Source organism: Periophthalmus magnuspinnatus, chromosome 21, assembly GCF_009829125.3.
Source record: "Periophthalmus magnuspinnatus isolate fPerMag1 chromosome 21, fPerMag1.2.pri, whole genome shotgun sequence".
NCBI classification, from domain to species: domain Eukaryota; kingdom Metazoa; phylum Chordata; class Actinopteri; order Gobiiformes; family Gobiidae; genus Periophthalmus; species Periophthalmus magnuspinnatus.
This window is the reverse complement of record NC_047146.1, coordinates 430,094-457,768: the sequence shown is the minus strand read 5'-3', so window position 1 is coordinate 457,768 and position 27,675 is coordinate 430,094. Positions and strand designations below refer to the sequence as shown.

At 49.8% G+C, this 27,675-nt stretch overlaps 2 protein-coding genes across 3 annotated transcripts; one reads left to right on the top strand and one right to left on the bottom strand.

Moving 5' to 3' along the window:
• The first annotated feature begins 215 nt into the window (after window positions 1–215).
• LOC117389045 (lactase/phlorizin hydrolase-like) lies at window positions 216–13,713 on the top strand. 2 transcript variants are annotated; one of them, XM_033986612.2, is made up of 16 exons: window positions 216–606; window positions 849–1,117; window positions 1,781–1,848; window positions 1,925–2,005; window positions 2,496–2,586; window positions 3,188–3,275; window positions 3,561–4,954; window positions 5,231–5,499; window positions 8,038–8,328; window positions 8,445–8,643; window positions 8,739–8,941; window positions 9,580–9,686; window positions 10,058–10,189; window positions 11,221–11,441; window positions 11,537–11,770; window positions 13,320–13,713. In XM_033986612.2, exons 1-16 carry the CDS (start codon window positions 386–388, stop codon window positions 13,532–13,534), a joined length of 4,083 nt encoding a protein of 1,360 aa, XP_033842503.2. In that variant the 5' UTR covers window positions 216–385; the 3' UTR covers window positions 13,535–13,713. The 2 variants fall into 2 exon arrangements, with proteins under 2 accessions (XP_033842503.2, XP_055086564.1); XM_055230589.1 differs by having other exon boundaries at window positions 13,338–13,707.
• A 2,172-nt stretch (window positions 13,714–15,885) lies between these two features.
• lct (lactase) lies at window positions 15,886–26,380 on the bottom strand. The gene is made up of 14 exons (XM_033986653.2): window positions 26,316–26,380; window positions 26,159–26,239; window positions 25,462–25,552; window positions 24,842–24,929; window positions 23,163–24,556; window positions 22,220–22,488; window positions 21,501–21,791; window positions 20,679–20,877; window positions 19,741–19,943; window positions 18,884–18,990; window positions 18,281–18,412; window positions 17,758–17,981; window positions 16,949–17,182; window positions 15,886–16,673 (listed from the first exon to the last, which is right to left on the bottom strand). Exons 2-14 carry the CDS (start codon window positions 26,234–26,236, stop codon window positions 16,465–16,467), a joined length of 3,519 nt encoding a protein of 1,172 aa, XP_033842544.2. The 5' UTR covers window positions 26,237–26,239; window positions 26,316–26,380; the 3' UTR covers window positions 15,886–16,464.
• Window positions 26,381–27,675: the final 1,295 nt, after the last annotated feature.

Here is a 27,675-nt window from a genome sequence, read left to right as displayed (position 1 = left end):
CATGAGCTCGGCTGATGACCTTTTCATTTTAAACTTTACACCTGATGCCCTGGTGAACCTGCTGTGCCATAAACGGCTCTTATCTTTGTTTTAATGACTCTCAGCTCCTTTTTATCAGAGCTAATATCAAACTGTCATCTGCTCCAATGAGCTCGTCCAAAGTCTGAGCGCGTCTGGCCTCTATAAAACACGGCTCCAGACCGAGTCCGGTCCAGGTCTAGACCGAGTCCTACAGCAGTTCTAGTCCCGGGTTAGACCTGGTTTAGCCCCACATTAGCCTTATCTTAGTACTGATTTAGTGCTGGGTCCTGGTTCAGTTCTGTTTTAGACCAGGTCCAGTTTCAGTCCCGTTTCAGTCCTGGCTCAGTCCCGGCTCTGGTCTGCCATGGGGCCTCCTGTGCTTCTCCTGTGTGCATTGCTGTGCTGCTATAGCGCCCCCTACAGCAGTGCGTTGGTGATGCTGGGGGGCCCTCGGCTCCGGGACGGTTCTGTTTGCTCCGGGCTCCTGGACCAGAACCTCCAGAAACAACTGAGAAAACACAAAGAAGAAGGAGTCAGCCATTTTAGAGTCGACCTGCCCCGAGAGCTGCTGTCCAGAGACGACAGGTCAGAGAGACTAGAGTACTACTACAGTACTACTAGAGTACTACTACAGTACTACTACAGTACTACTAGAGTACTACTGCTGCTACTACGAGTACTACTACGAGTACTACTGCTGCTACTACTACTACTACTACTACTACTGCTGCTACTACTACTACTACTACTACTGTAAATACCAGGACTAGTGTTTCCTCCCTCTCCCCAGACGCCTCCTCCAGTCACACTCTTCCCTCTCTCCACAGGGAGGCGCTGTCCTGCGTCCAGACCCTGCTGGAGCGGGTCACTCGGGCAGATCTTCGGGCCGTGATGATGGTGGACTTGACGGGGTCCGGGTCAGATCTGTGGAGCGGGGACAGGGAGCAGAGCGTGAGGCTGAGGCTGGACGTCCTGTTTGCACAGCTGGGTGGACTGGCTCACACCTGGGTCCTGCTCCTCCACAGCAGCTCTGGAAAGGAGCTGGAGCTGTACAAGGAGGCGCACAGCATGTTCACACGACACTATCCAGGAGCAGGTACTGAGCCAGATGCCCTCCCTGTGTGTCAGATGCCCTCTCTGTGTGTCAGATGCCCTCCCTCCCTGTGTGTCAGATGCCCTCCCTCCCTGTGTGTCAGATGCCCTCCCTCCCTGTGTGTCAGATGCCCTCCCTCTCTGTGTGTCAGATGCCCTCCCTGTGTGTCAGATGCCCTCCCTCCCTGTGTGTCAGATGCCCTCCCTCTCTGTGTGTCAGATGCCCTCCCTCTCTGTGTGTCAGATGCCCTCCCTCCCTGTGTGTCAGATGCCCTCCCTCTCTGTGTGTCAGATGCCCTCCCTCCCTGTGTGTCAGATGCCCTCCCTCCCTGTGTGTCAGATGCCCTCCCTCTCTGTGTGTCAGATGCCCTCCCTCTCTGTGTGTCAGATGCCCTCCCTCTCTGTGTGTCAGATGCCCTCCCTCTCTGTGTGTCAGATGCCCTCCCTCTCTGTGTGTCAGATGCCCTCCCTCTCTGTGTGTCAGATGCCCTCCCTCTCTGGGCTTCTTGTCTTAGTTCCTTGTGTGGATGTGGTGAGTGGAGGCAGATGGCGCACATTGGCAGCCGCGTGTCCCTCCGTCTGCCCCGGGGCGGCCGTGCCGTTTGGGGGCGGAGCCTTTAGACCGGGTTCAGATCCCGTGGTGACTCATTTGTGCCTCTCTCCTCAGAACACGTCGTGTCTTTGGGTCTGAAATCGTGGGACCTCTCGGGCGTCCCTGAGCTGCGGTCGGACGTGGTGAGTTTTTCTAAACGGTCCCAAAGATGGCGTCCGTGTTTGCGTGTGCTGTTTCTGAGCCTCTGTCTCATTACAGCCCATGGATTTCTTGTCTGTGAAGCTGCAGCACGACTGTGATGTGGAGTCTGCGTTTGGAGCGGCGCTCTCCGACATAAAGGTAAAATGAGACGCTTCAGCTTCAGTGTGAAACGGTCAAACGTTTGGACCTGCTCATTCGCCGTTTATTTATTTACCACTTTAAACGTCGTCAAACTGAAGACGTCAAATAGATGAAGCTGTGTGGACTTCTGCAGCAAAGAAAACTATGATAAACGTCTCACATTCCTCTATTTTCTGATGTTCTAATGTTTGGACCAGGGCACCACATGGTTGCTAGGTAACAGTTACAGAGTGTGATGTCACGATGTACAAACAGGAAGTAAAACTTAAAACCAAAAAATGGATCAACTGGGAATATATGTATTTTTAAAAATCTAATGTTCTAAAGTGTGTTTTTGTCAAATGTGTCGTCTGACCTGAGGCACTTTGAGTCTAAACGTCTGACCTGAGGCACTTTGAGTCTAAACGTCTGACCTGAGGCACTTTGAGTCTAAACGTCTGACCTGAGGCACTTTGAGTCTAAACGTCTGACCTGAGGTGTTTTTCAGAGAGTGTCTGGACATCGGCCTGTTCTCATCTACTCCATAGAACTGAAAAACTGCAAAGACGACCAGAACGTCCTGGAGAACCTGCTCAGAGGTACAAAACTTAGTCCTGGTTCAGTCCTGGTTTAGTCCTGGTTTAGTCCTGGTTTAGTCCTGGTTTAGTCCTGGTTTAGTCCTGGTTCAGACCTGGTTTAGTCCTGGTTTAGTGCTGGTTTAGTTCTTGTTCAGGGCTCGTTCTGTTTCATAATTTGGAGATAACCTCTGGTCATAAAGGTCAAGGCCTCACACAAAACACACTTAACACACCTAGTCCTGGTTTAGTCCTGGTTTAGTCCTGGTTTAGACCTGGTTTAGTCCTGGTTTAGTCCTGGTTTAGTCCTGGTTTAGTCCTGGTTTAGACCTGGTTTAGTCCTGGTTTAGTCCTGGTTTAGTCCTGGTTTAGACCTGGTTTAGTCCTGGTTTAGACCTGGTTTAGTCCTGGTTTAGTCTTGGTTTAGTCCTGGTTTAGACCTGGTTTAGTCCTGGTTTAGACCTGGTTTAGTCCTGGTTTAGTCTTGGTTTAGTCCTGGTTTAGACCTGGTTTAGTCCTGGTTTAGACCTGGTTTAGTCCTGGTTTAGTCCTGGTTTAGTCTTGGTTTAGTCCTGGTTTAGACCTGGTTTAGTCCTGGTTCAGACCTGGTTCTCTGTGTTCTCAGTCCAGGTTCAGTCTGAGTTGGACTTGGTCGGGTTTGAGGTGTCCTCCATGTTGGACGTGTCTCTGGAGGATCTGAGCGTCTCACACAGGTACGACATGAGTCTGACCTCAGAGACTTTAGCCTCGTGTTAAACCAATGGACATGGAGATGCTAATGCTAACCTTAGCCTCGTGTTAAACCAATGGACATGGAGATGCTAATGCTAACCTTAGCCTCGTGTTAAACCAATGCTAATGCTAACGTTAGCCTGTCGTCTCCAGACTATAGTGAGATGTTTACAGTGTTTTTCCTCTTAACTTTTTGACATAGTTTTTGTTGATGTATCTTGGACATTTGGGATGTGACTATCAGACGTGTTTCTGTCCCTGAGCAGATACTCACAGATCATCCAACAAAAGAGAACAAGTGGCCTCCAGGGGGCGCTCTCTTCTCCGCCCGTATCCTTCACGCCCGGACTGAGGAACCTACCTGCCTCACAGGTTCCCTCCACGGCTAAAGTTGTGTGGGAGAAGTTCTCACACTGGTCAGAGTTCCAGAACAGAATGTATTATTACGGAACATTTCCCACAGACTTCCTGTGGGGAGTCACGTCCTCAGCCTATCAGATCGAAGGAGGCTGGAACGCTGGCGGGAAAGGCCCCAGTATTTGGGACACTTTTACTCACACGCCCGGCAACGGTATCCCAGAGAACGGTAATGGAGATGTGGCGTGCGACAGCTATAACAAAGTGGACGTAGACTTAGGCCTGATTAAAACCTTAGGGGTCAAGTCCTATCGCTTTTCCCTCTCCTGGTCCAGGATCTTTCCCAATGGGATGGCTGCATCGCCCAACACTAATGGCGTGACCTATTATAACAATCTGATCGACGGTCTGTTGGGTCTGGGCGTGACTCCGGTGGTCACTCTGTACCACTGGGACCTGCCCCAGGCGCTGCAGGACATTGGCGGCTGGGAGAACGCCGCCATCATCGACCATTTCAACAGTTACGCTGAATTCTGCTTCAAGACATTTGGAGACAGAGTGAAGTTTTGGATCACGTTTAACGACCCGTTCACAATCGCGTGGAAAGGCTACGGCAGCGGAGAAATGCCCCCAAATCTAAAAGCCAATCCTGGAGTGACCCCGTATAAAGTGGGACACAATCTGATCAAAGCTCACGCCAAAGCTTACCACACGTACAACACATATCGCCCAGCGCAGAAGGGACTGGTCAGTATCGCTCTGAACGCAGACTGGTATGAGCCCCTGGACGTGAACACGCCCAGAGAGCTGGAGGCTGCAGACCGAGCCATGCAGTTCAGGCTCGGATGGTTCGCGCACCCCATTTTTAAGAACGGCGATTATCCTGAAGCTATGAAGTTTCACGTAGGAAACAAAAGCGACCTCCAACGTCTCAAAGAATCTCGACTGCCCACGTTCACTGAGGAGGAGAAGAACTTTATCAGAGGAACCGCAGATGTCTTCTGTGCCAATCACCACACCACCAGAATCGCTAAATACTCCACACAGCGCTTGAATCCACCATCCTTCAAGTACGACTGGGACATGTTGGAGCAGGAGCTGACCGACTATCCGCAGACGGACGTGGCGGGCCAGAGGGCTGTGGCTTGGGGCCTGAGGCGGGTGCTGAACTGGATAAAGGAGGAGTACGGAAACCCAGAGGTGTACGTGACCGACAACGGGGTGGGCACAGAGAGGGCGACGAGCATCGACGACTCCGCCCGAGTGTTCTTCCTCAAGACCTACATCGATGAGGCGCTCAAAGGTGAGTTTTAAACCAGGCCCTGACCTTAACATACGAGACCAGTCAAAAGTGTGGACAAGCCTCATTCAAAGTTTTCCCTTCTTTATGTTTACTACTTTCTGCATTTTACCTCCCTACAGAAGACCTCGAATAGTCAAACTTTAAATTAAATTCAATAAAAGACACAGAGGACCCTACACAGGGGTTAAAGGCCAGAGGATCAAAGTGGGTCTGGAGACTCTAAAGCCTCCAGTGTGGGGTCGGTGCAGTATACTAATAACAGTGTCAATCCCACAGCTCAGAGCGTGGACGGCGTGCGGCTCCGGGGGTACCTGGGGGCCCCTCTCATGGACTCCTTTGAGTGGCTGAAGGGGTACATTATGGGCAGCGGTCTGTACCAGGTGGACTTCACTAAAGCCGATCGTCCCCGGACATGGAAGTACTCAGCACGGTACTACATCGACATCGTGAAACAGAATGGGTTCCCTGCAGGTGAGGACGAGCTCCCCCTGTACGGACACTTCAGAGACGACATGATGTGGAGCACCGCCACCGCGTCCTATCAGGTACAAGCGTTTTGTCAGATTAAGTTCGTGGGGACGTCTTAGATTCATAGTTTATTTCATATTTTGAGAGTTTGGGCTGCACTCTGCTGCCTTCCTCAGTGTCATGTGCCTGATTTAAACACATTTTGGCGTTGTCTTTTTACTTGGAGCAGTATGACAACAGCGCCATCTTCAGTCCAACTTCTTCAGAGGTGCACCCCAAGTGTGAGAGAGTAGGCATGCCCCCTCCTCCTGATTTACAGTCTGATGGACACGTTTGCGAATCTTGATGGTCCCTGATTTGTTTCTGTTGTCTCTGTAACCTTTGACCTATGACCTTAGCATTGTTCCAGTCTATGAGATGGATTTCCCTTGTGCAGTGATCTGATTTTGCTCAGAGGCTCGACAGACAGTGCCCAGCGCCAAAATCTGTTTAAATCAGCTGACGCGACACGTCACACCAATGTCACGTGACACTTGTGAAAGAGCAGAGTTCAATCAATGACTATAACCTACATGAATGTCTATGGGGGAATGTTCTTCAGTTATCATCTGTGATAAATCCGAGCATTCATGGTCGTGTTTAGGAGTTTGAGTTTACACAAGAAGGTGACTGACTCATTGAAAAACTGTTGGCTAATGCTAGCTAGCTTGTGACCGTGTTTTATGGAAATGGCACTTGTTTAACAGCACAGATCAGCTCACCCCAGACACTTCCTCCAGCTCCTCCAGAGGCATTCCCAGGCCGGCCGAGAGACATAGTCCCTCCAGCATGTCCTGGCTCAGAACAGATCCCTGAGCCACCTCAGCTGCTCCTCTCCAGGTGAAGGAGCAGTGGCTCTACTCTGAGCTCCTCCTGTGTGACTGAGCCCCTCTAAGGGAGTGCCTGGCCCCCTCAGAGGACACTCATTTAAACGCTTGTATCCACCATCTTGTCCTTTCAGTTATTACCCAAAGCTCAGAACAGAACGGGAGACAAAGAGCAGCCCTGCTCCACCGTGCACTGGGAGCAGGTCATACAGGGACCGGACAGCCCTTAGCAAAGGGCCCCGGACCCCATACTCCCAGAGCACCCCCCAAAGGACACCACGAGGGACACGGTTGAATGTCTTCTCCAGATCCACAAAACACATGTGACTGTAGCAAACTCCATGAGATCTCAGGCGCCTGATGGAGAGTATAGAGCTGGTCCACGACCAGGACGAAAACCACACTGCTCCTCCTGAATCCGAGGTTTGACTTTTAGCTCAGCTATTTGTGTTAAAAAAGCTTGACCACAAAACAAACAAAAACACAAAACAAAAAAACAGGGTTTCAGAGCAGTGCCAGCTTCACAACCTCGTGGAATGTGGATGACATCAGCTGCACGATATCAATTAGAAAAAGTAGGTGTAACTAACATGATGATACACTAGAAATCTGTGTCTGCGCTGGGGACTGTGTCTCTGGACTGGCCGACTGGGCTGGTGGTCCGTCTGTTTAAGAAGGGGGACCAGATGGAGTGTTCCAACTACGGGGAAATCACACCCCTCAGCCTTCCTGGTAAGGTCGATTCCAGAGACTGGAGAGGAAAGTTCGACTGATTGTCAGACCTCAGATTCAGGAGGAGCAGTGTGGTTTCTGTCCCGGTCGTGGAACACTGGACCAGCTCTAAACTCTCCATCAGGTCCATGAGGCTCTTGGGCGCTTGCCACAGTCCACATGTGTTTTGTGGATCTGGAGAAGACCATGTCCCTCGTGGTGCTCTTTGGGGGGGGGGGGGGGGGGGTATGACCGGAGCAGGAGCTGTGTTCTCTGCAGTGAGTCAGACCTGTTCTCTGTGCAGGGGCCGGAGGCGGTCTGGTTCAGGGGATGGAGAGGGTCTGGTTCGGGAACTGCAGGATTTCATCTCTGCTGTTTGTAGATGATGTTGTCTTAATGGCTTCATCAAACCAGAACCTGCAGCAGGCGGTTTGCAGCCGAGTGTGAAGGAGCTGATTGTGGTGAAGAAGGAGCTGAGCTCTTGATTTACCTCAATCTACTTTTCTACCCTCAACTATGGTCATCAGTTTTGGGTAATGAGCAAAAGGACAAGAGCACGGATACAAGCATTTAAATGAGTTTCCTCTGAAGGGCGGCTGGGTGCTTCCTCAGAGATAAGATGAGGAGCTTAGAGTAGAGCTGCTGCTCCTCCATGTGGAGAGGAGCAGCTGAGGTGTCTCCAGCATCTGCTCAGGATGCTTCCTAGACCCCTCCCTGAGGACGTGTTCTGGGCATGTCCCACCAGGTGTAGGAACTATGTCTCTCAGCTGGCTTGGGAACATCTTGGGGTCCCACCGGAGGAGCTGGAGGAAGTGTCTGGGGTGCAGGAAGTCTGGGAGTGTTGCAACCTGAAAAACACCAATAAGGATTTCAGCTGTTTCCTGTTTGTTCATTGCTGACAGCTCCTCTCTCATCTCCTTCCTCCCTTTCTTTCCCCCTCTCCCTCCTCCCCCTCTCCCTCCTCTCCCTCCTCTCCCTCCTCCCCCTCTCCCTCATCTCTCTCTCCTCCCTCCTCTCCCCCCTCTCCCTCTCTCTCAGATTGAAGGAGCATGGCGTGCCGACGGTAAAGGCCTCAGTATTTGGGATACTTTTGCACATACTCCGCTCCGCGTTTCCAACGACGACACGGGCGACGTGGCGTGCGACAGTTACCATAAGCCTGATGAAGACGTGCGCATGCTGCAGAATCTGGGGGTGGGGTTCTACCGCTTCTCCATCTCCTGGTCCAGAGTCCTGCCCGACGGCACAACGGCACACGTCAATGAGCCGGGCCTCAAGTACTACGAGTACCTGGTGGATGCACTACTGCAGGCCGGGATTAAGCCACTGGTGAGTACTGTCACTGTGGAGGAGACCCTCCAAATATCACACTGTACTGCAGTATCAGGAGTAGTAGTAGTAGTAGTAGTAGTAGTAGTAGTAGTAGTAACAGTACTCTTCCACAGATCACGCTGTTCCACTGGGACCTGCCCCAGGCGCTCCAGGACGTGGGTGGGTGGGAGAATGACACGATAGTGGAGCGTTTCACGCAGTACGCAGACCTGATGTTCTCCCGCCTCGGGCACAAAGTCAAACACTGGATCACCATCAACGAGCCGTACATCTTTACCAACATAGGCCACGGGTACGGAGCCGCTGCGCCCGGTGAGACCCTCTGATGTTCTACTGCTCTGTCCTTGGTTTAGTCCTGGTTTAGTCCTGGTTCAGGCCTAGATCCTAACCGGTTTTGGTCCTCACAGGGATCTCGTTCCGCCCGGGGACCCTTCCGTACATCGTGGGTCATAACCTGCTCAAGGCCCACGCCGAGGCCTGGCACCTGTACAACTCCACCTACAGGCCGTCTCAGAAAGGGATCATCTCCATCACGCTCAACTCGGACTGGGCTGAACCGCGCAACCCTCACAAGCAAGAGGACTACGACGCCGCCAACAGATACGTAGAGGTACTGCAGGCACAGGAGAGGGGGATTTACCCACTTTAAGACCATAGATTGTACAAAAATGTGTTCTGAAGAAGTGTGACGTCACACACTGCGTTCAGCTCCAGATGAAGCTCATCGAAGCTAGCAGCTATAGCGGCTAATCTGGAACAAAGATATAGCAGTATCATAGCAACCAAAGAGCCAATCAGGAGCGAGGCTGCTGAAGGTAATGTCTTCTCCCGCACCTCTGGTTTAACAGGGAGACGACGCTTAGCAACGCTGTCAATCAAACCTGTCGCTAACGCTAACAGGAGCGACCTCGGGGACAGAAGGACCTGATTTGTCTGTTATTAATGTTCAGATCTGGATTTACAGACACAATAGTGAAATAAAAACCCCAGGATCATGTAGAGGGTTAATACGAACATTTAAGACCAGAATGAGTCTGAAGCAGCAGAGACAGAGAGAGGACAGAGAGAGGACAGAGGACACAGAGAGGACAGAGGGGGCGCTGTTTATACAGAGAGTGAACTGGACAAAGAGTGGATGGAGCTGAATCACTTCCTGTTTGGACACATCTTACTGTCCATGTTCCATGTTCATACAGTGTCTTTGAGCGAGCCTTTCGGGGCCTGGTCATAAACACAGTTCTGTCTCAGTTCCAGTTGGGCTGGTTCGCTCACCCCATTTTTGTTGGAGACTACAGCGAGCTCATGAAGACCACCATCAGGAACCGGAGCCTGGCAGGAGGACTCCCCAAGTCCAGGTGAGGAAGACTGGGCCAAGTCTCCAGTTAGTCTGGGTTCAGATGTGGTTCAGATGTGGTTCAGTACGGTTTTAGTCCTGGTTTAGTCCTGGTTTAGTCCTGGTTTAGACCTGGTTTAGACCTGGTTCAGTCCTGGTTTAGACCTGGTTTAGTCCTGGTTTAGACCTGGTTTAGTCCTGGTTTAGACCTGGTTTAGTCCTGGTTTAGTCCTGGTTTAGTCCTGGTTTAGTCCTGGTTTAGACCTGGTTTAGACCTGGTTTAGACCTGGTTTAGACCTGGTTTAGTCCTGGTTTAGACCTGGTTTAGTCCTGGTTTAGACCTGGTTTAGTCCTGGTTTAGTCCTGGTTTAGTCCAGACTCGTGTTCTTTCAGGTTGCCAGAGTTCACTCCGGAGCAGATCCAGAGGATTAATGGCACTCATGATTTCTTTGGCTTTAATCACTACACCACCAAACTGGCCTTTCCCCTGAGCTACGGCAACTTACAGCACTACGACGCCGACCGGTGAGTGTCCACGACCCGGGGTCAGAGCGGGGTCAGGGGTCAGAGTGAGGTCAGGGCGGGGTCAGAGTCACACGCTCAGATGTGTCACTACGGCAACACACACGGACAAACTCCATATTATACAAATTCAGTTCCAATGAAGGTGAGACGCTGTGTAAAACTTAGAAAAAAACAGAATACAATGATCTGCAAATCCTTTCAACCTATACTGAACTGAATAAACAACAAAGACATGGTGTTTAATGTTCAAAGTGATAAACTTTATTGTTTTTATGCAAATATTCACTCAATTTCAATTTGAGAAAAGTGTGCTGTGGTCTGACCAGTCCACTTTTCAAATTGTTTTTGGAAATCATGGACGTTGTCCTGGAAAAGGAAAAGGACCATCCGGATTGTTTTCAGAGCAAAGTTCAAAAGCCTCTGTGACGGTCTGGGGGTGTGTTCATGGTCTGGGGGTGTGGTCACGGTCTGGGGGTGTGGTCACGGTCTGGGGGTGTGGTCATGGTCTGGGGGTGTGGTCATGGCCTGGGGGTGTGGTCATGGTCTGGGGGTGTGGTCATGGTCTGGGGGTGTGGTCATGGACACATACACTTCCATCCAAGCAACGTCTTTTTCAGGAACGTCCTGTTTATTTCAGAAAGACAAAGCCACATTCTGCAGGTGTAAACTAGACTAGACTAGACTAGACTTATTGAACTTTTTCAGTTCATTATAGGCTGAAAAGGATTTAAAATCATTGTCTTCAGTTTCAGTTTCAGTCCCACCTTCTTTGTGGTTGTAGTTCATTTGTTTTATCGTTCGTTTATTTGAAGGTAATTGAGGGGTCTGGGTGTGGGAGGGGCTTAAATGTGGGTGGGTCTAGTTGTGGAAGGGGCTTGGGTGGGGCAGGCCTGGTTGTGGGAGGAGCTTGTATGTGGTCGTGTGTGGGCGGGGCTTGGTTGTGGGAGCGTCTGGGTGTGGGTGGGCTTAGGTGTGGCCGTGTGTGGTTGTGGGCGGGGCTTGGCTGAGGTTGACGTGCTGTTGTGTTCCAGAGGTACGGGGACGGTGGTGGACCGGGCCTGGCTGGACTCCGGGTCCGGTTGGCTCAAAGTGACTCCGTTTGGATTCAGGAGGATTTTAAAATTTATAAAAGAAAACTACGGGAATCCTCCGATCATCGTGACGGAGAACGGAGTGAGCCAGAGACAAATGGACCTGAACGACACGCTACGGCAGCACTACTACACAGAGTACATCAACCAGGCTCTCAAAGGTACTACTACTACTACTACTACTACTACTACTACTACTACTACTACAACTACTGCTAATCCAGTCCTCATGTGTTAACGCCGTGCTCTCGTGTAGCGTACCTGCTGGATGGCGTGGACATTCGGGGCTACACGGCCTGGTCGCTCATGGATAACCTGGAGTGGGCCACTGGTTTCGCGGAGCAGTTCGGTTTGTACTTCGTGAATCGGTCTGACCCCAAACTGACCCGGACCCCCAAAGTCTCAGTCCAGACCTTCTCCACCATCATCAGGTGCAACGGCTTCCCTGACCCCAAGTCTGGACACGAGTGTCTGAAGCCACAGCCCGAAGGTACAAGTCCTGCTTCAGTCCACGTTTAGACTCGGTTTAGTCCCAGTTTAGTCCTGGTTTAGTCCTGGTTTAGACCTGGTTTAGTCCTGGTTTAGACCTGGTTTAGTCCTGGTTTAGACCTGGTTTAGTCCTGGTTTAGATCTGGTTTAGTCCTGGTTTAGACCTGGTTTAGTCCTGGTTTAGATCTGGTTTAGTCCTGGTTTAGACCTGGTTTAGTCCTGGTTTAGACCTGGTTTAGTCCTGGTTTAGACCTGGTTTAGTCCTGGTTTAGATCTGGTTTAGTCCTGGTTTAGACCTGGTTTAGTCCTGGTTTAGACCTGGTTTAGTCCTGGTTTAGACCTGGTTTAGTCCTGGTTTAGATCTGGTTTAGTCCTGGTTTAGTCCTGGTTTAGTCCTGGTTTAGACCTGGTTTAGTCCTGGTTTAGACCTGGTTTAGTCCTGGTTTAGATCTGGTTTAGTCCTGGTTTAGACCTGGTTTAGTCCTGGTTTAGACCTGGTTTAGTCCTGGTTTAGACCTGGTTTAGTCCTGGTTTAGACCTGGTTTAGTCCTGGTTTAGACCTGGTTTAGTCCTGGTTTAGACCTGGTTTAGTCCTGGTTTAGATCTGGTTTAGTCCTGGTTTAGACCTGGTTTAGACCTGGTTTAGACCTGGTTTAGTCCTGGTTTAGACCTGGTTTAGTCCTGGTTTAGACCTGGTTTAGTCCTGGTTTAGACCTGGTTTAGTCCTGGTTTAGATCTGGTTTAGTCCTGGTTTAGACCTGGTTTAGTCCTGGTTTAGACCTGGTTTAGTCCTGTGTACAGAGCCATACACACTCTGGGAGGCTCTGGAGGTATTTGCTGCTGACGTCGCCGTAAACATCGTCACACTAAAGCGCCTCATGCTGTAGCGCCCCCTATGGACAGATGCACATCACACTAGAGCAGCACATTTTTACATTTGTATCAAAATGACGACGCGACGCTGCAGAATCCTACGAGTATCAACGATTAAGAAAATAAAACTGGAGAAGGTGCAGATGACACAGTGGGCGTGTCACAGTGGGCGTGTCACAGTGGGCGTGTCACAGTGGGCGTGTCACAGTGGGGCGTGTCACAGTGGGCGTGTCACAGTGGGCGTGTCACAGTGGGCGTGTCACAGTGGGCGTTTTATTGGTTTATTTAACAGGAGCCATGTGTAAATGTTTTTATCTCATAAAAGAAGAGACACTCTTCACTAAATTCAGATAAATCTTGTTTCCCTTTGCCGTTGTCGGGCAGATTAACAAACATCCAAATATTTACAAAGTTCCATTCTGTCCTTCAAACACGTCACACTCCACAGTGACACATTTAAACGGCTCAAGTGTCACAAATGACCACATGAACCACATCAGCGCCACATGAACAGAGCGGACTTTGATGAGCGACCTCGGGTCGGGGGGTTTCAGTCTGAAGCTTGTTCCATTCTTAAATAGTTTGAGACGTCTGTGATGTGGATGAGTAAATGTTGAGGGGACATGATGAGAACAAGGTCAAAGAATAAGTCTGATTTAACTTCTCTGTGTCTGCAGCGACCACGGCGACCACAGCGACCACAGCGACCACAGCGACCCAGACGGGGACCACGATCACCGCGGCGCCTCATGCGGTCCTGAATTTTCTGGGTTTGGACCTGACTGCAGAGGACGCCAAAGTCGGGCTCAACACGACCTTTGCCCTACTGGTGGTGATGTGCGCCGCCGCCCTGGGGGCCGGGATCGGCGTCTTCGTGGCCAGAAGACGATAGACGAGCGAACAGTCGCCATGATTTATTCATGAAACTCATTTTACTGCAGCAAAATCAGGAGCAGAAATCTACAAACTGTTCTGTGCCAAAGTCAAGATTCTGGGTTTGAGTTGTATGATTTTTTATTATGAACAAAAAATAAATTGAAGTATTTTTCTTGTTGTAGGAGTTCACTCTGCACAGCCTTTTCTATTTAAAAAAATAAAGTAGATTTGGAGTTCTTCTGAGTTTATTTTTGTTTACTACAGTCACATTCAGAGCTCTTCAGTCACATCGACACTGTGAATCATCCTGGAAATAAACAACAAACAAAAGAAAAAGTCTCCAAACTCTTCCCTGGTCAAAGACATAAATAATATTTTAAAAACACAAAAGATTCACCAGCTGAGGTCGAACAGCTGTTGGAGTAAAGGTTAAAGGTCACTGTTACATCGACCTTCAGCTCGGTGTCTCGTGTAATTTTAGATTTTTGGTAGGAAACAGTCGTATCAGTGTCAACAAAAGACAGAAAGGACTCTGTTGGCAGGAGTTTTGTCCCATTCGTCCAGACAGGACTGATGTAACTGAGCCCAGTTTGTGTCCGTCTCACTCGCACACGCCTTTTCAGGTCTGTTCATACATTTTCAATAGGACAGAGATCAGGACTTTGTGATGGACACTCCAGAACATTGACTTTGTTATCCTTAAGCCGCTTTATTATCCTTAAGCCTCTTTGTTATCCTTAAGCCTCTTTGTTATCCTTAAGCTTCTTTGTCACCAGTTTGTCCATATGCTTCAGGTCATTGTCCATTTGAAGACACATTTGTTGCTTTAACTTCCTGCTGATGTGTTGAGATGTTGCTTCAGTTTTTCCACATAATGTTCTTTCCTCCTGATGCATCTGTTTTGTGAAGTGCACCAGTCCCTCCTGCAGCAAAACATCCCCACGACACGATGCAGTAATGTCTTCTTCCTGCAGTGTCCTTTTTTCTGTTTCTTTTGGAGTCATGTCTTCTTCCTGCAGAGTGTCCTTTCAGTCCATGTCCTCAGTCCTCGTTTCACTGTGGATAATGACACACTCTTACAGCTTCAGCAGCTTCTTCTCCAGGTCTTTTTCTTTTGTTCTTGTGTTGATCATTTCAGACCAAAGCTCGTTCGTCTCTGGGACACGTGTCCTTCCTGAGCGGTGTGACGCTGGACAGTCCCATGGTCTTTATACTTGTGTTTAATTGTTTGAACAGATGAACGTGGCTCCTTCAGGAGGAAACTGCACCGAGGATGAACCAGACTTGACCAGGTCCACAGTTCACTTCATGATGTTTGGGCTGATTCTTTTAACTTTCCCCTGATGTTACACAAAGAAGCAGAGTGTTTCAGGAGTGTTTCAGGAGTGTTTCAGGAGTGTTTCAGGTGTGTTTCAGGAGTGTTTTAGGAGTGTTTCAGGAGTGTTTCAGGTGTGTTTTAGGTGTGTTTCAGGTGTGTTTCAGGTGAGCTTCAGGTGTGTTTCAGGAGTGTTTCAGGAGTGTTTCAGGTGTGTTTCAATAGGTGTCAATAAACCAATCAGAAGCTTCCAAAGACATGACATCACCATCTGAATGTTCACAAATTGTTTAAAGTCATAATAATTTTATTGTGTGTAAACGCCTGACTCAAAAAAGTCATGAAAAATTGTCTAAAAGAAATCATTTTGTTAAGCGTCACTGACCTAAAACTGGAAAACTCTGTCTGATTTCATGTCAGACAGTGATAAATAAAGCACATGTGTTTTTTCTATAGTCTATGTAAACTTCTGCTTTCAACCGTTTATTTGTGTCTGTAAATCAAGATCTGAACATTAACATCAGACAAATCAGGTCCTTCTTTCCCCGAGGTCGCTCCTGTTAGCGTTAGCAACAGGTTTGATTGACAGCGTTGCTAAGTGCCCACTTAATCCCGCTGGTTTATTTGTGGGCAGGAAGGGGCGTTACCTTCAGCAACCTCGCTCCTGATGGGTTCTTTGGTTGCTAAGATACTCATGGTCGAAATGTCAACCATAGGACTGTGCTCCAGATCAGCCTCTGTACCTGCTCCAGCCTCGAGGAGCTTCATGTGGAGCTGAAGCTGAGACGTCAGACTCAGTCACTTCTGTGTAGTCTGTGGGTTAAGATGATCTAGTAAAGGTTCAGTATTTCAGAATTTCAGTCTCATTATTTTCTCACTGCTCATGCAAAGGTCCTGACAGGTCCACAGAAGTGTAAGTTATTATTATATTAGTGTAACTTCAAGATCTTTCACTCCTCGAAGATCTACGTACGTCGGATTAAGACCAGAGTCACACGAATGAGATCAAATAGAAACTTTTAATAAAATAAAATACAGTCTGCAGGAAGCATCACATAACACAAACACACACACACACAAACGCACAAACACACAAACGCACAAACGCACAAACGCACAAACGCACAAACACACAAACACAGCAGCGTTCACTCATTAATGAACAGGTCCTGAGGAAGACTCTGATGATGATGATGATTGTGATGATGATGATGATGATGGTGATGATTGTGAGAAAAGGTTTAAAAACAATATATTTACATGACACAAGAAGAACACTCACATTATGAACAGACTCACAGCAGGACTACAGCAGGACTAAAGCAGGACTACAGCAGGACTAAAGCAGGACTACAGCAGGACTACAGCAGGACTAAAGCAGGACTACAGCAGGACTAAAGCAGGACTACAGCAGGACTAAAGCAGGACTAAAGCAGGACTACAGCAGGACTACAGCAGGACTACAGCAGGACTACAGCAGGACTACAGCAGGACTACAGCAGGACTTGTACCACATCATGTTTGTGGACAAACGTGTGAGGAGCTCTGGCCAAAGTGTTGTTTGTCCGAGTGCTGTCCTCCTGCAGTACCGCCACTCTCCACTAGATGGTGGTGATTTCCAAGACTGAGTTCTACCGTTTGCGTCGGACCATGAAGAAGCCGACTGTGGCAACCACGGCGGCAGCACACGAAACCACGAGGAGGGCAAAGGTCGTGTTGAGCCCAACCTCGGCCTCATTGCCGCTCAGCCTCAGACCCAGGAAACTCAGTGGAGCGACAGTAGGGGGCGCCATAGACGACGTAGAGTTTGTAGATGGCGCTGATGGCTTTGGCGTAGTCACTGCAGGCACAGAGGAGGATTAGTGTGAGTGAAGGGTTCACCTTTGACCTTTAACCTTTCATGAACTTGACTTAGAACCTTTGAACGAAATTAGTTTACTAAAGTTTGTTTTGCTCCGGCACAAACAGCTGATGTGTGTCCACGGTCAAAGTTCACTTTACTTTTTTAATCTAGACTCCAAAAGGACTAAACCAGGACTAAACCAGGACTAAACCAGGACTAAACCAGGACTAAAGCAGGACTAAAGCAGGACTAAAGCAGGACTCAAGCAGTACCTTCGGGCTGTGGCTTCAGACACTCGTTTCCGGAGTTGGGGTCGACAAAGCCGTTGCACCTGATGATGGTGGAGAAGGTCTGGACTGAGACTTTGGGGGTCCGCGTCAGTTTGGGGTCAGACCGATTCACGAAGTACAAACCGAATCGCTCTGAGTATCCCTCCGCCCACTCGAAGTTATCCATGAGCGACCAGGCGGTGTACCCTCTCACGTCTGCTCCGTCTAGAACCCGAGCTGCACAAAAACAACAGGAGATCAGTTTAAAAGTCATCACTGCACACTCATCATCACCATCTGTCAGAACCACAGGCTGTATAAAGAAGTGAACTAATTGAGTGTGACGTCACCAACAGCGTTCAGCTCCAAATGAAGCTCATCGACGCTAGCAGTTATAGCGGCTAATGTGGAGCCGAGTATCGTAGAAACCAAAGAGCCAATCAGGAGCGAGGCTGTTGAAGGTAACGCCCCTTCCCGCTCACACTGCTTGTTTAGCAGGGAGCGGGTGCTTAGCAGTGCTGTCAATCAGACCTGTTGCAACTGTTAGCAGGAGCGACCTCAGGGAAAGACAGCGCCTGAATTGTTGAGTTGCATCCAAAGAACACCAGAGCTACTGTGAATCATGAGGGTGGAAACATCATGCTTTGGGGCTGTTTTTCTGCAAAGGGACCAGGACGACTGATCCGTGGAAAGGAAAGAATGAACTGGGCCATGTATCATGAGATTTTGAGTGAAAACCTCCTTCCATTAGCGAGGGCATTGAAGATGCTCTAATCGTACTAGTACAGTAGTAGTAGAAGTAGTAGCAGTACCTTTGAGTACTTCGTTGATGTAGCTGTTGTAGTAGTGCTGGCGCACAACGTCATTGAGGTCCACAGGGCCCTTCTCGCTCACTCCATTTTCGGTGATGAGGATCTGAGGGTTTCCGTACGTGTTTTTGATGTGATTCAGAAGTCTCCTGATCCCAAATGGTGTCACTTTGAGCCATGACGAGCCCGAATCCAGCCAGCTCCAGTCATCCACCGCCCCCACGCCTCTGTAACACACGACACAGTCGGTAAGCCCCGCCCATACTTCTGTAAGCCCTGCCCACACCTCTTTAAATCCACTTAGGAGATTAGGGGCTTAATGCTAACTTCTATTAAAATGTTAAAAACGTTAGAGTAGATTATTCCAGTCAGTGGTGTTTTTTTTTTTTTTACCATTTATTGCGTTCCATAGTTAGCATTAGCATTAGCATTAGCAGATACACACAAAGATATACCTTTCTAAAGAGAGCGCGTGATGCTCTGAACTTGAATAGGAGAGAGTTTCCAGTGACCAGTGTGCTCTGACCTGTCGGCGTCGTAGTTCTGCTGCAGGCCGTAGTCGATGGGGAAGATGAGTTTGGTGGTGTAGTGGTTCAGACCGAAGTAATCGTGAGTGCCATTAATCCTCTGCACCTCCTCTGGGGTGAACTCCGGGAGTCTGACACAAGGAAGGACCAGGAGACACAAGGAGACATCAGGAGACAACAGGAGACATCAGGAGACACCAGGAGACATCAGGAGACACCAGGAGACATCAGGAAACACATCAAACAAGGAACTGACCGTATTCATGTTCAACAAAAACATTGATCCTGAACCAGGACTGAACCAGGACTAAACTAAACCGGGACTAACCCGGGACTAAACCGGGACTAACCCGGAGCTAACCCAAGACTTAACCAGGACTAAACCAGGACTAAACCAGGACTGAACTAAACCGGGACTAAACCAGGACTAAACCGGGACTAAACTGGGACTAAAGCCAGACTAAATCAAGAGTAACCCTGGACTAAACTAAACCGGGACTAAACCGGGGCTAACCTGGGACTAACCCTTGACTAAACAGGAACTAAACTGGGACTAAGCCGGGTCTAAACTAGGACTGAGGACTTGACCCGGTCTTCCTCACCTGGACTTGGGGAGTCCGGCTGCCAGGCTCCGCTCCCTGATGGTGGTCTTCATAATTTCACTGTAGTCTCCGATGTAAATGGGGTGAGCGAACCAGCCCAGGAAGAACTGAGGAACAGAACATCTGTCAGAGGAACAACAACTATGTTCTGTAGACTGTCCAAGGAGGAGTCTGAGAGAGGGGGAGGAGTCTGAGAGAGGGGGAGGAGTCTGAGAGAGGGAGGAGGAGTCTGAAAGAGGGAGGAGGAGTCTGAGAGAGGGGGAGGAGTCTGAGAGAGGGAGGAGGAGTCTGAGAGAGGGGGAGGAGTCTGAGAGAGGGGGAGGAGTCTGAGAGAGGGAGGAGGAGTCTGAGAGAGGGGGAGGAGTCTGAGAGAGGGGGAGGAGTCTGAGAGAGGGAGGAGGAGTCTGAAAGAGGGAGGAGGAGTCTGAGAGAGGGGGAGGAGTCTGAGAGAGGGAGGAGGAGTCTGAAAGAGGGAGGAGGAGTCTGAGAGAGGGAGGAGGAGTCTGAGAGAGGGAGGAGAAGTTTGAGAGAGGGAGGAGGAGTCTGAGAGAGGGGGAGGAGTCTGAGAGAGGGAGGAGGAGTCTGAGAGAGGGGGAGGAGTCTGAGAGAGGGAGGAGGAGTCTGAGAGAGGGAGGAGGAGTCTGAGAGGGGGGGAAGAGTCTGAGAGGGGGGGAAGAGTTTGAGAGAAAGAAGGAGTTTGGTGAGAGGGAGGAGGAGCGAGAGAGAGGAGGAGTCTGGGCAGGGGGTGGAGGAGTCTGGAGAGAGTGAGGAGTCAGAGAGGAGGAGGAGTCTGAAGAGAGGGAGGAGGAGTTTGGTGAGAGGGGGGACAAGTTTGGGGATTCATGTGTGTGCAGTACCTCTACGTATCTGTAGGTGGCGTCGATGTCCTCCTGCTTGTACGGATTGCGTGGTTCGGCCCAGTCGGCGTTCAGGGTGATGGAGATCTGTCCTCCCTGAGCCGCTCGGTACTTGTCGTTGTACAGGTGCCAGGCCTCGGCGTGGGATTTGATCAGGTGATGAGCCACGACGTATGGAATAACCCCCGGGTCATTCGAGACTCCTGTGAGCAGCACATCCAGTTAGGATCTACTCTGAACCGGTCCAGTCTCAACATGCACAGGTCAGGAGGCTAAACTAAGGCTGTGTCCGCATGTCCACACTGTCCTACAGGGGGCACTGTTTAGACCGCACACATTTGAGCTCTGTCTGAATGTCCAGTGAGTGAAAGAGGAGTCCACGTTCAGACATCCAGACACAACCTGACACTAGTTCAAATCCACTAAATGGCTAAACTACTTTAAACCAGAACTAAATAATGGTGGCTCAGTGGCAGTGTCTTCCCTCTAACCCAGAGTTCAGGGGTTCAGTCCCTGCTCTGACCCGTGCCCACTGTGGGTGTGCCATTGACAGCAGTGGAAGAAGTGCTCAATTCTGCTGCTTAAGTAAAAGTACAGATACTGGAGCAAAAAAAGACTCAAGTACAAGTCAAAGTACCTGTTTAAAAATGTACTTAAAGAGTAAAAAGTAAAAGTATTTCACATAAGTTTTGAGGTCTGTCAAAATCACAATATTTGAAGATTTATGAAAGATTATTTCCATCGTTTTTGTTTGTATATTTTCATTTGTTCAAATTCTGAACATGTTAAAAATAAACCCTCAGCCTTTTCAGCAGGTCTCACCCAATAATAAAAATACTTTTACTTTGTTCAAAAATGTAGGGGAATAGAACGTACAGATACTGCTCTTAAATATAGTGAAGCAAAAGTCCTCTAGTCCTCAGTAAAAGCATTCTTACCAGGAGCAAAGTTCCCGTACCCATAACCCAGGTTGGCAACGATGTACGGCTCGTTGAAGGTGATCCAGCGTTTGACTTTGGGCCCAAGGCGAGAGAACATGAGGTCGGCGTACTGCGTGAAGTACTCCACCATTATCACGTTCTGCCACCCGCCCATGTTCTCCAGGCCCTGAGGGAGATCCCAGTGGTACAGCGTGACCTGCGGACGGAAAACAACTGTCTTAAAAACTGTCTCAACAACCACCTCAACAACCACCTTAACAACCACCTCAACAACCACCTCAACAACCACTTCAACAACCACCTCAACAACCACCTCAACAACCACCTCAACAACCACCTCAACAACCACCTCAACAACCGTCTCAACAACCACTTCAACAACTGTCTCAACAACCGTCTCAACAACCACCTCAACAACTGTCTCAACAACCGTCTCAACAACCACTTCAACAACCACCTCAACAACCACCTCAACAACCGTCTCAACAACTGTCTTAACAACTGTCTGGGGCCACAGCAGCTCAGTGGGTAGAGTGGTGCCGCCCAACCCAAAGGTCAGCGGAACAAGTCCCACTCTTGTCAAGTTTGTTGCAAGACACTTCACCCACATTGCATAATAAGAGTGTGGTGTGTGTGTCCCGACTTAGTCCCGGTTTAGTCCCAGTTTAGGCCCGGTCTAGTCCTGGTCTAGTCCTGCTTTAGTCCTGCTTTAGTCCTGATCTAGTCCTGGTTTAGGCCTGGTTCAGTCCTTGTCTAGTCTTGGTCTAGTCTTGGTCTAGTCTTGGTCTAGTCTTGGTCTAGTCCTGGACTGGTACTCACCTGTGGCTCAATCCCGGCCTGCAGCAGTTTATCTATCAGGTTCTCGTAGTACTTGAGGCCTGGCTCGTTGACATGTGCCGTTGTGCCGTCGGGCAGGACTCTGGACCAGGAGATGGAGAAACGGTAGTACTTGACCCCGAGCGCCTGCAGCATCCGAACATCCTCGTCTGTTCTGTGGTAACTGTCGCACGCCACGTCGCCCGTGTCGCCGTTCTTCACTTTACCAGGAGTGTGAGAAAACGTGTCCCAAATACTCAGACCTTTACCATCTGCACGCCATCCGCCTTCAATCTGAGAGAGCAAAGGAGGAGGAGAGAGTGGGAGGGGGAGAGGAGGAGAGGAGAGAGGATGACAGGAGAGCAGGAGGAGACAGAGAGGAGAAGAGAAGAGCAAGCATTAGCATTAGCATTAGTATTAGCATTAGCATTAGCACTAATATTAGCATTAGCACTAGTATTAGCATTAGCAGCGCTTTGTTGTGATGACATTTACGGCGATGTCAGCTCCCATTGGACACCACAGTTTTCTAACGCGGACGTGAACGGACTTGTTTCTTTTATGAAGTTGCTTCAGATGAATATTGTGATTTAAAATGTGTAAATTATAACATAATAATCCACGCAGATGAGAACCATAGAGCACACTAGGACTGATTTAATCGTGAATGTAAACTCCACTCTGGAGCAGATTTAAGGATGAACGTTATATAACGTTTGTACCTGAAAGGAGGCGGTGGCGGTGCTCCACATCATGTCGTCTCTGAAGTGTCCGTACAGGGGGAGCTCGTCCTCACCTGCAGGGAACCCATTCTGTTTCACGATGTCGATGTAGTACCGTGCTGAGTACTTCCATGTCCGGGGACGATCGGCTTTAGTGAAGTCCACCTGGTACAGACCGCTGCCCATAATGTACCCCTTCAGCCACTCAAAGGAGTCCATGAGAGGGGCCCCCAGGTACCCCCGGAGCCGCACGCCGTCCACGCTCTGAGCTGTGGGATTGACACTGTTATTAGTATACTGCACCGACCCCACACTGGAGGCTTTAGAGTCTCGTCTCAAGACCATTTTCTTAAATTTATGTGAGCAAACAACAGAAGAAGTTTCAAATCTCTAAATTTAAGATTTTTTCCTATTGACCTGCAGCGTCTAGCCTTTGGAACAGCAAATGTTTGTCACACGCTGAACTCTGACCCCGGTGTGACCAGAGACTGTAAGTGTTTTGAGTGACTGAAATGCCACCACAGCTTCAGCTCCAAATGAAGCTAATTGAGGCTAGCAGTTCCAGCAGATAATCTGGAGCACAGTTCCATATTGAACTGAAATTCCGACCAGGAGTATCATAGCAACCAAAGAGCCAATCAGGAGCGAGGCTGTTGAAGGTAACGCCTCTTCTTGGCCACACTGCTGGTTTAGCAGTGAGTGAACACTTAGCAACGCTTTCAATCAACTCTGTTGCTGACGCTAGTGGGAGCGACCTTGCGGAAAGAACTTGCCTGATTTGTCTGTTTTTAATGTTCATATCTTGATTTACAGACATAATAGGGAAATAAAAAACCCAAAGCTGATGGAGCCAAATCGTGCCCGTGATCACTTCCTGTTTGGAACGCGGCGGCTAGCAGGCTAGCTATGTCCATTTATATAAAGAGTCTACTGTGAGACGTACCTTTGAGCGCCTCGTCGATGTAGGTCTTGAGGAAGAAGACGCGTGTGAAGTCGTCAGTGCTCAGGCTCCTTTCGGTGCCCATGGAGTTGTCGGTCACGTACACCTCCGGGTTTCCGTACTCCTCCTTCACCCAGTTCAGCACCCGCCTCAGGCCCCAAGGCACCGCACGAGGGCCCTGTATGCCTGTCTGAGGGAACTGCAGCAGGTCCTCCTCTGCAATGTCCCAGTCAAATTCGTACGAGTGTGGAGTCAGCGGCTGGATCGAGTATTTAGCGATTCTGGTGGTGTGGTGATTGGCACAGAAGACATCTGCGGTTCCTCTGATAAAGTTCTTCTCCTCCTCGGTGAACGTGGGCAGTCGAGATTCTTTGAGACGTTGGATTTCGCTTTTGTTTCCTACGTGAAACTTCATAGCTTCAGGATAATCGCCGTTCTTAAAAATGGGGTGCGCGAACCATCCGAGCCTGAACTGCATGGCTCGGTCTGCAGCCTCCAGCTCTCTGGGCGTGTTCACGTCCAGGGGCTCATACCAGTCTGCGTTCAGAGCGATACTGACCAGTCCCTTCTGCGCTGGGCGATATGTGTTGTACGTGTGGTAAGCTTTGGCGTGAGCTTTGATCAGATTGTGTCCCACTTTATACGGGGTCACTCCAGGATTGGCTTTTAGATTTGGGGGCATTTCTCCGCTGCCGTAGCCTTTCCACGCGATTGTGAACGGGTCGTTAAACGTGATCCAAAACTTCACTCTGTCTCCAAATGTCTTGAAGCAGAATTCAGCGTAACTGTTGAAATGGTCGATGATGGCGGCGTTCTCCCAGCCGCCAATGTCCTGCAGCGCCTGGGGCAGGTCCCAGTGGTACAGAGTGACCACCGGAGTCACGCCCAGACCCAACAGACCGTCGATCAGATTGTTATAATAGGTCACGCCATTAGTGTTGGGCGATGCAGCCATCCCATTGGGAAAGATCCTGGACCAGGAGAGGGAAAAGCGATAGGACTTGACCCCTAAGGTTTTAATCAGGCCTAAGTCTACGTCCACTTTGTTATAGCTGTCGCACGCCACATCTCCATTACCGTTCTCTGGGATACCGTTGCCGGGCGTGTGAGTAAAAGTGTCCCAAATACTGGGGCCTTTCCCGCCGGCGTTCCAGCCTCCTTCGATCTGATAGGCTGAGGACGTGACTCCCCACAGGAAGTCTGTGGGAAATGTTCCGTAATAATACATTCTGTTCTGGAACTCTGACCAGTGTGAGAACTTCTCCCACACAACTTTAGCCGTGGAGGGAACCTGTGAGGCAGGTAGGTTCCTCAGTCCGGGCGTGAAGGATACGGGCGGAGAAGAGAGCGCCCCCTGGAGGCCACTTGTTCTCTTTTGTTGGATGATCTGTGAGTATCTGCTCAGGGACAGAAACACGTCTGATAGTCACATCCCAAATGTCCAAGATACATCAACAAAAACTATGTCAAAAAGTTAAGAGGAAAAACACTGTAAACATCTCACTATAGTCTGGAGACAACAGGCTAACGTTAGCATTAGCATTGGTTTAACATGAGGCTAAGGTTAGCATTAGCATCTCCATGTCCATTGGTTTAACACGAGGCTAAGGTTAGCATTAGCATCTCCATGTCCATTGGTTTAACACGAGGCTAAAGTCTCTGAGGTCAGACTCATGTCGTACCTGTGTGAGACGCTCAGATCCTCCAGAGACACGTCCAACATGGAGGACACCTCAAACCCGACCAAGTCCAACTCAGACTGAACCTGGACTGAGAACACAGAGAACCAGGTCTAAACCAGGACTAAACCAGGTCTAAACCAGGACTAAACCAAGACTAAACCAGGACTAAACCAGGTCTAAACCAGGACTAAACCAAGACTAAACCAGGACTAAACCAGGACTAAACCAGGTCTAAACCAGGACTAGACCAAGACTAGACCAAGACTAAACCAGGGACTAAACCAGGACTAAACCAGGACTAAACCAGGACTAGACCAGGACTAGACCAGGGACTAAACCAGGACTAAACCAGGACTAAACCAAGACTAAACCAGGACTAAACCAGGTCTAAACCAGGACTAAACCAGGTCTAAACCAGGACTAAACCAGGACTAAACCAGGACTAAACCAGGTCTAAACCAGGACTAAACCAGGTCTAAACCAGGACTAAACCAGGACTAAACCAGGACTAAACCAGGTCTAAACCAGGACTAAACCAGGTCTAAACCAGGACTAAACCAGGACTAAACCAGGGCTAAACCAGGACTAAACCAGGACTGAACCAGGACTAAGTTTTGTACCTCTGAGCAGGTTCTCCAGGACATTCTGGTCGTCTTTGCAGTTTTTCAGTTCTATGGAGTAGATGAGAACAGGCCGATGTCCAGACACTCTCTGAAAAACACCTCAGGTCAGACGTTTAGACTCAAAGTGCCTCAGGTCAGACGTTTAGACTCAAAGTGCCTCAGGTCAGACGTTTAGACTCAAAGTGCCTCAGGTCAGACGTTTAGACTCAAAGTGCCTCAGGTCAGACGTTTAGACTCAAAGTGCCTCAGGTCAGACGTTTAGACTCAAAGTGCCTCAGGTCAGACGTTTAGACTCAAAGTGCCTCAGGTCAGACGTTTAGACTCAAAGTGCCTCAGGTCAGACGACACATTTGACAAAAACACACTTTAGAACATTAGATTTTTAAAAATACATATATTCCCAGTTGATCCAATTTTTGGTTTTAAGTTTTACTTCCTGTTTGTACATCGTGACATCACACTCTGTAACTGTTACCTAGCAACCATGTGGTGCCCTGGTCCAAACATTAGAACATCAGAAAATAGAGGAATGTGAGACGTTTATCATAGTTTTCTTTGCTGCAGAAGTCCACACAGCTTCATCTATTTGACGTCTTCAGTTTGACGACGTTTAAAGTGGTAAATAAATAAACGGCGAATGAGCAGGTCCAAACGTTTGACCGTTTCACACTGAAGCTGAAGCGTCTCATTTTACCTTTATGTCGGAGAGCGCCGCTCCAAACGCAGACTCCACATCACAGTCGTGCTGCAGCTTCACAGACAAGAAATCCATGGGCTGTAATGAGACAGAGGCTCAGAAACAGCACACGCAAACACGGACGCCATCTTTGGGACCGTTTAGAAAAACTCACCACGTCCGACCGCAGCTCAGGGACGCCCGAGAGGTCCCACGATTTCAGACCCAAAGACACGACGTGTTCTGAGGAGAGAGGCACAAATGAGTCACCACGGGATCTGAACCCGGTCTAAAGGCTCCGCCCCCAAACGGCACGGCCGCCCCGGGGCAGACGGAGGGACACGCGGCTGCCAATGTGCGCCATCTGCCTCCACTCACCACATCCACACAAGGAACTAAGACAAGAAGCCCAGAGAGGGAGGGCATCTGACACACAGAGAGGGAGGGCATCTGACACACAGAGAGGGAGGGCATCTGACACACAGAGAGGGAGGGAGGGCATCTGACACACAGAGAGGGAGGGCATCTGACACACAGAGAGGGAGGGCATCTGACACACAGAGAGGGAGGGCATCTGACACACAGAGAGGGAGGGCATCTGACACACAGGGAGGGAGGGCATCTGACACACAGAGAGGGAGGGCATCTGACACACAGGGGAGGGCATCTGACACACAGAGAGGGAGGGCATCTGACACACAGAGAGGGAGGGCATCTGGCACACAGAGAGGGAGGGCATCTGACACACAGAGAGGGAGGGAGGGCATCTGACACACAGAGAGGGAGGGCATCTGACACACAGGGGAGGGCATCTGACACACAGAGAGGGAGGGCATCTGACACACAGAGAGGGAGGGCATCTGGCACACAGAGAGGGAGGGCATCTGACACACAGAGAGGGAGGGCATCTGACACACAGAGAGGGAGGGAGGGCATCTGACACACAGAGAGGGAGGGCATCTGACACACAGAGAGGGAGGGCATCTGACACACAGAGAGGGAGGGAGGGCATCTGACACACAGAGAGGGAGGGCATCTGACACACAGGGGAGGGCATCTGACACACAGAGAGGGAGGGCATCTGACACACAGAGAGGGAGGGCATCTGGCACACAGAGAGGGAGGGCATCTGACACACAGAGAGGGAGGGCATCTGACACACAGAGAGGGAGGGAGGGCATCTGACACACAGAGAGGGAGGGCATCTGGCACACAGAGAGGGAGGGCATCTGACACACAGGGAGGGAGGGCATCTGACACACAGAGAGGGAGGGCATCTGACACACAGAGAGGGAGGGCATCTGACACACAGGGAGGGAGGGCATCTGACACACAGGGAGGGCATCTGACACACAGGGAGGGCATCTGACACACAGGGAGGGCATCTGACACACAGGGAGGGCATCTGACACACAGGGAGGGCATCTGACACACAGGGAGGGCATCTGGCTCAGTACCTGCTCCTGGATAGTGTCGTGTGAACATGCTGTGCGCCTCCTTGTACAGCTCCAGCTCCTTTCCAGAGCTGCTGTGGA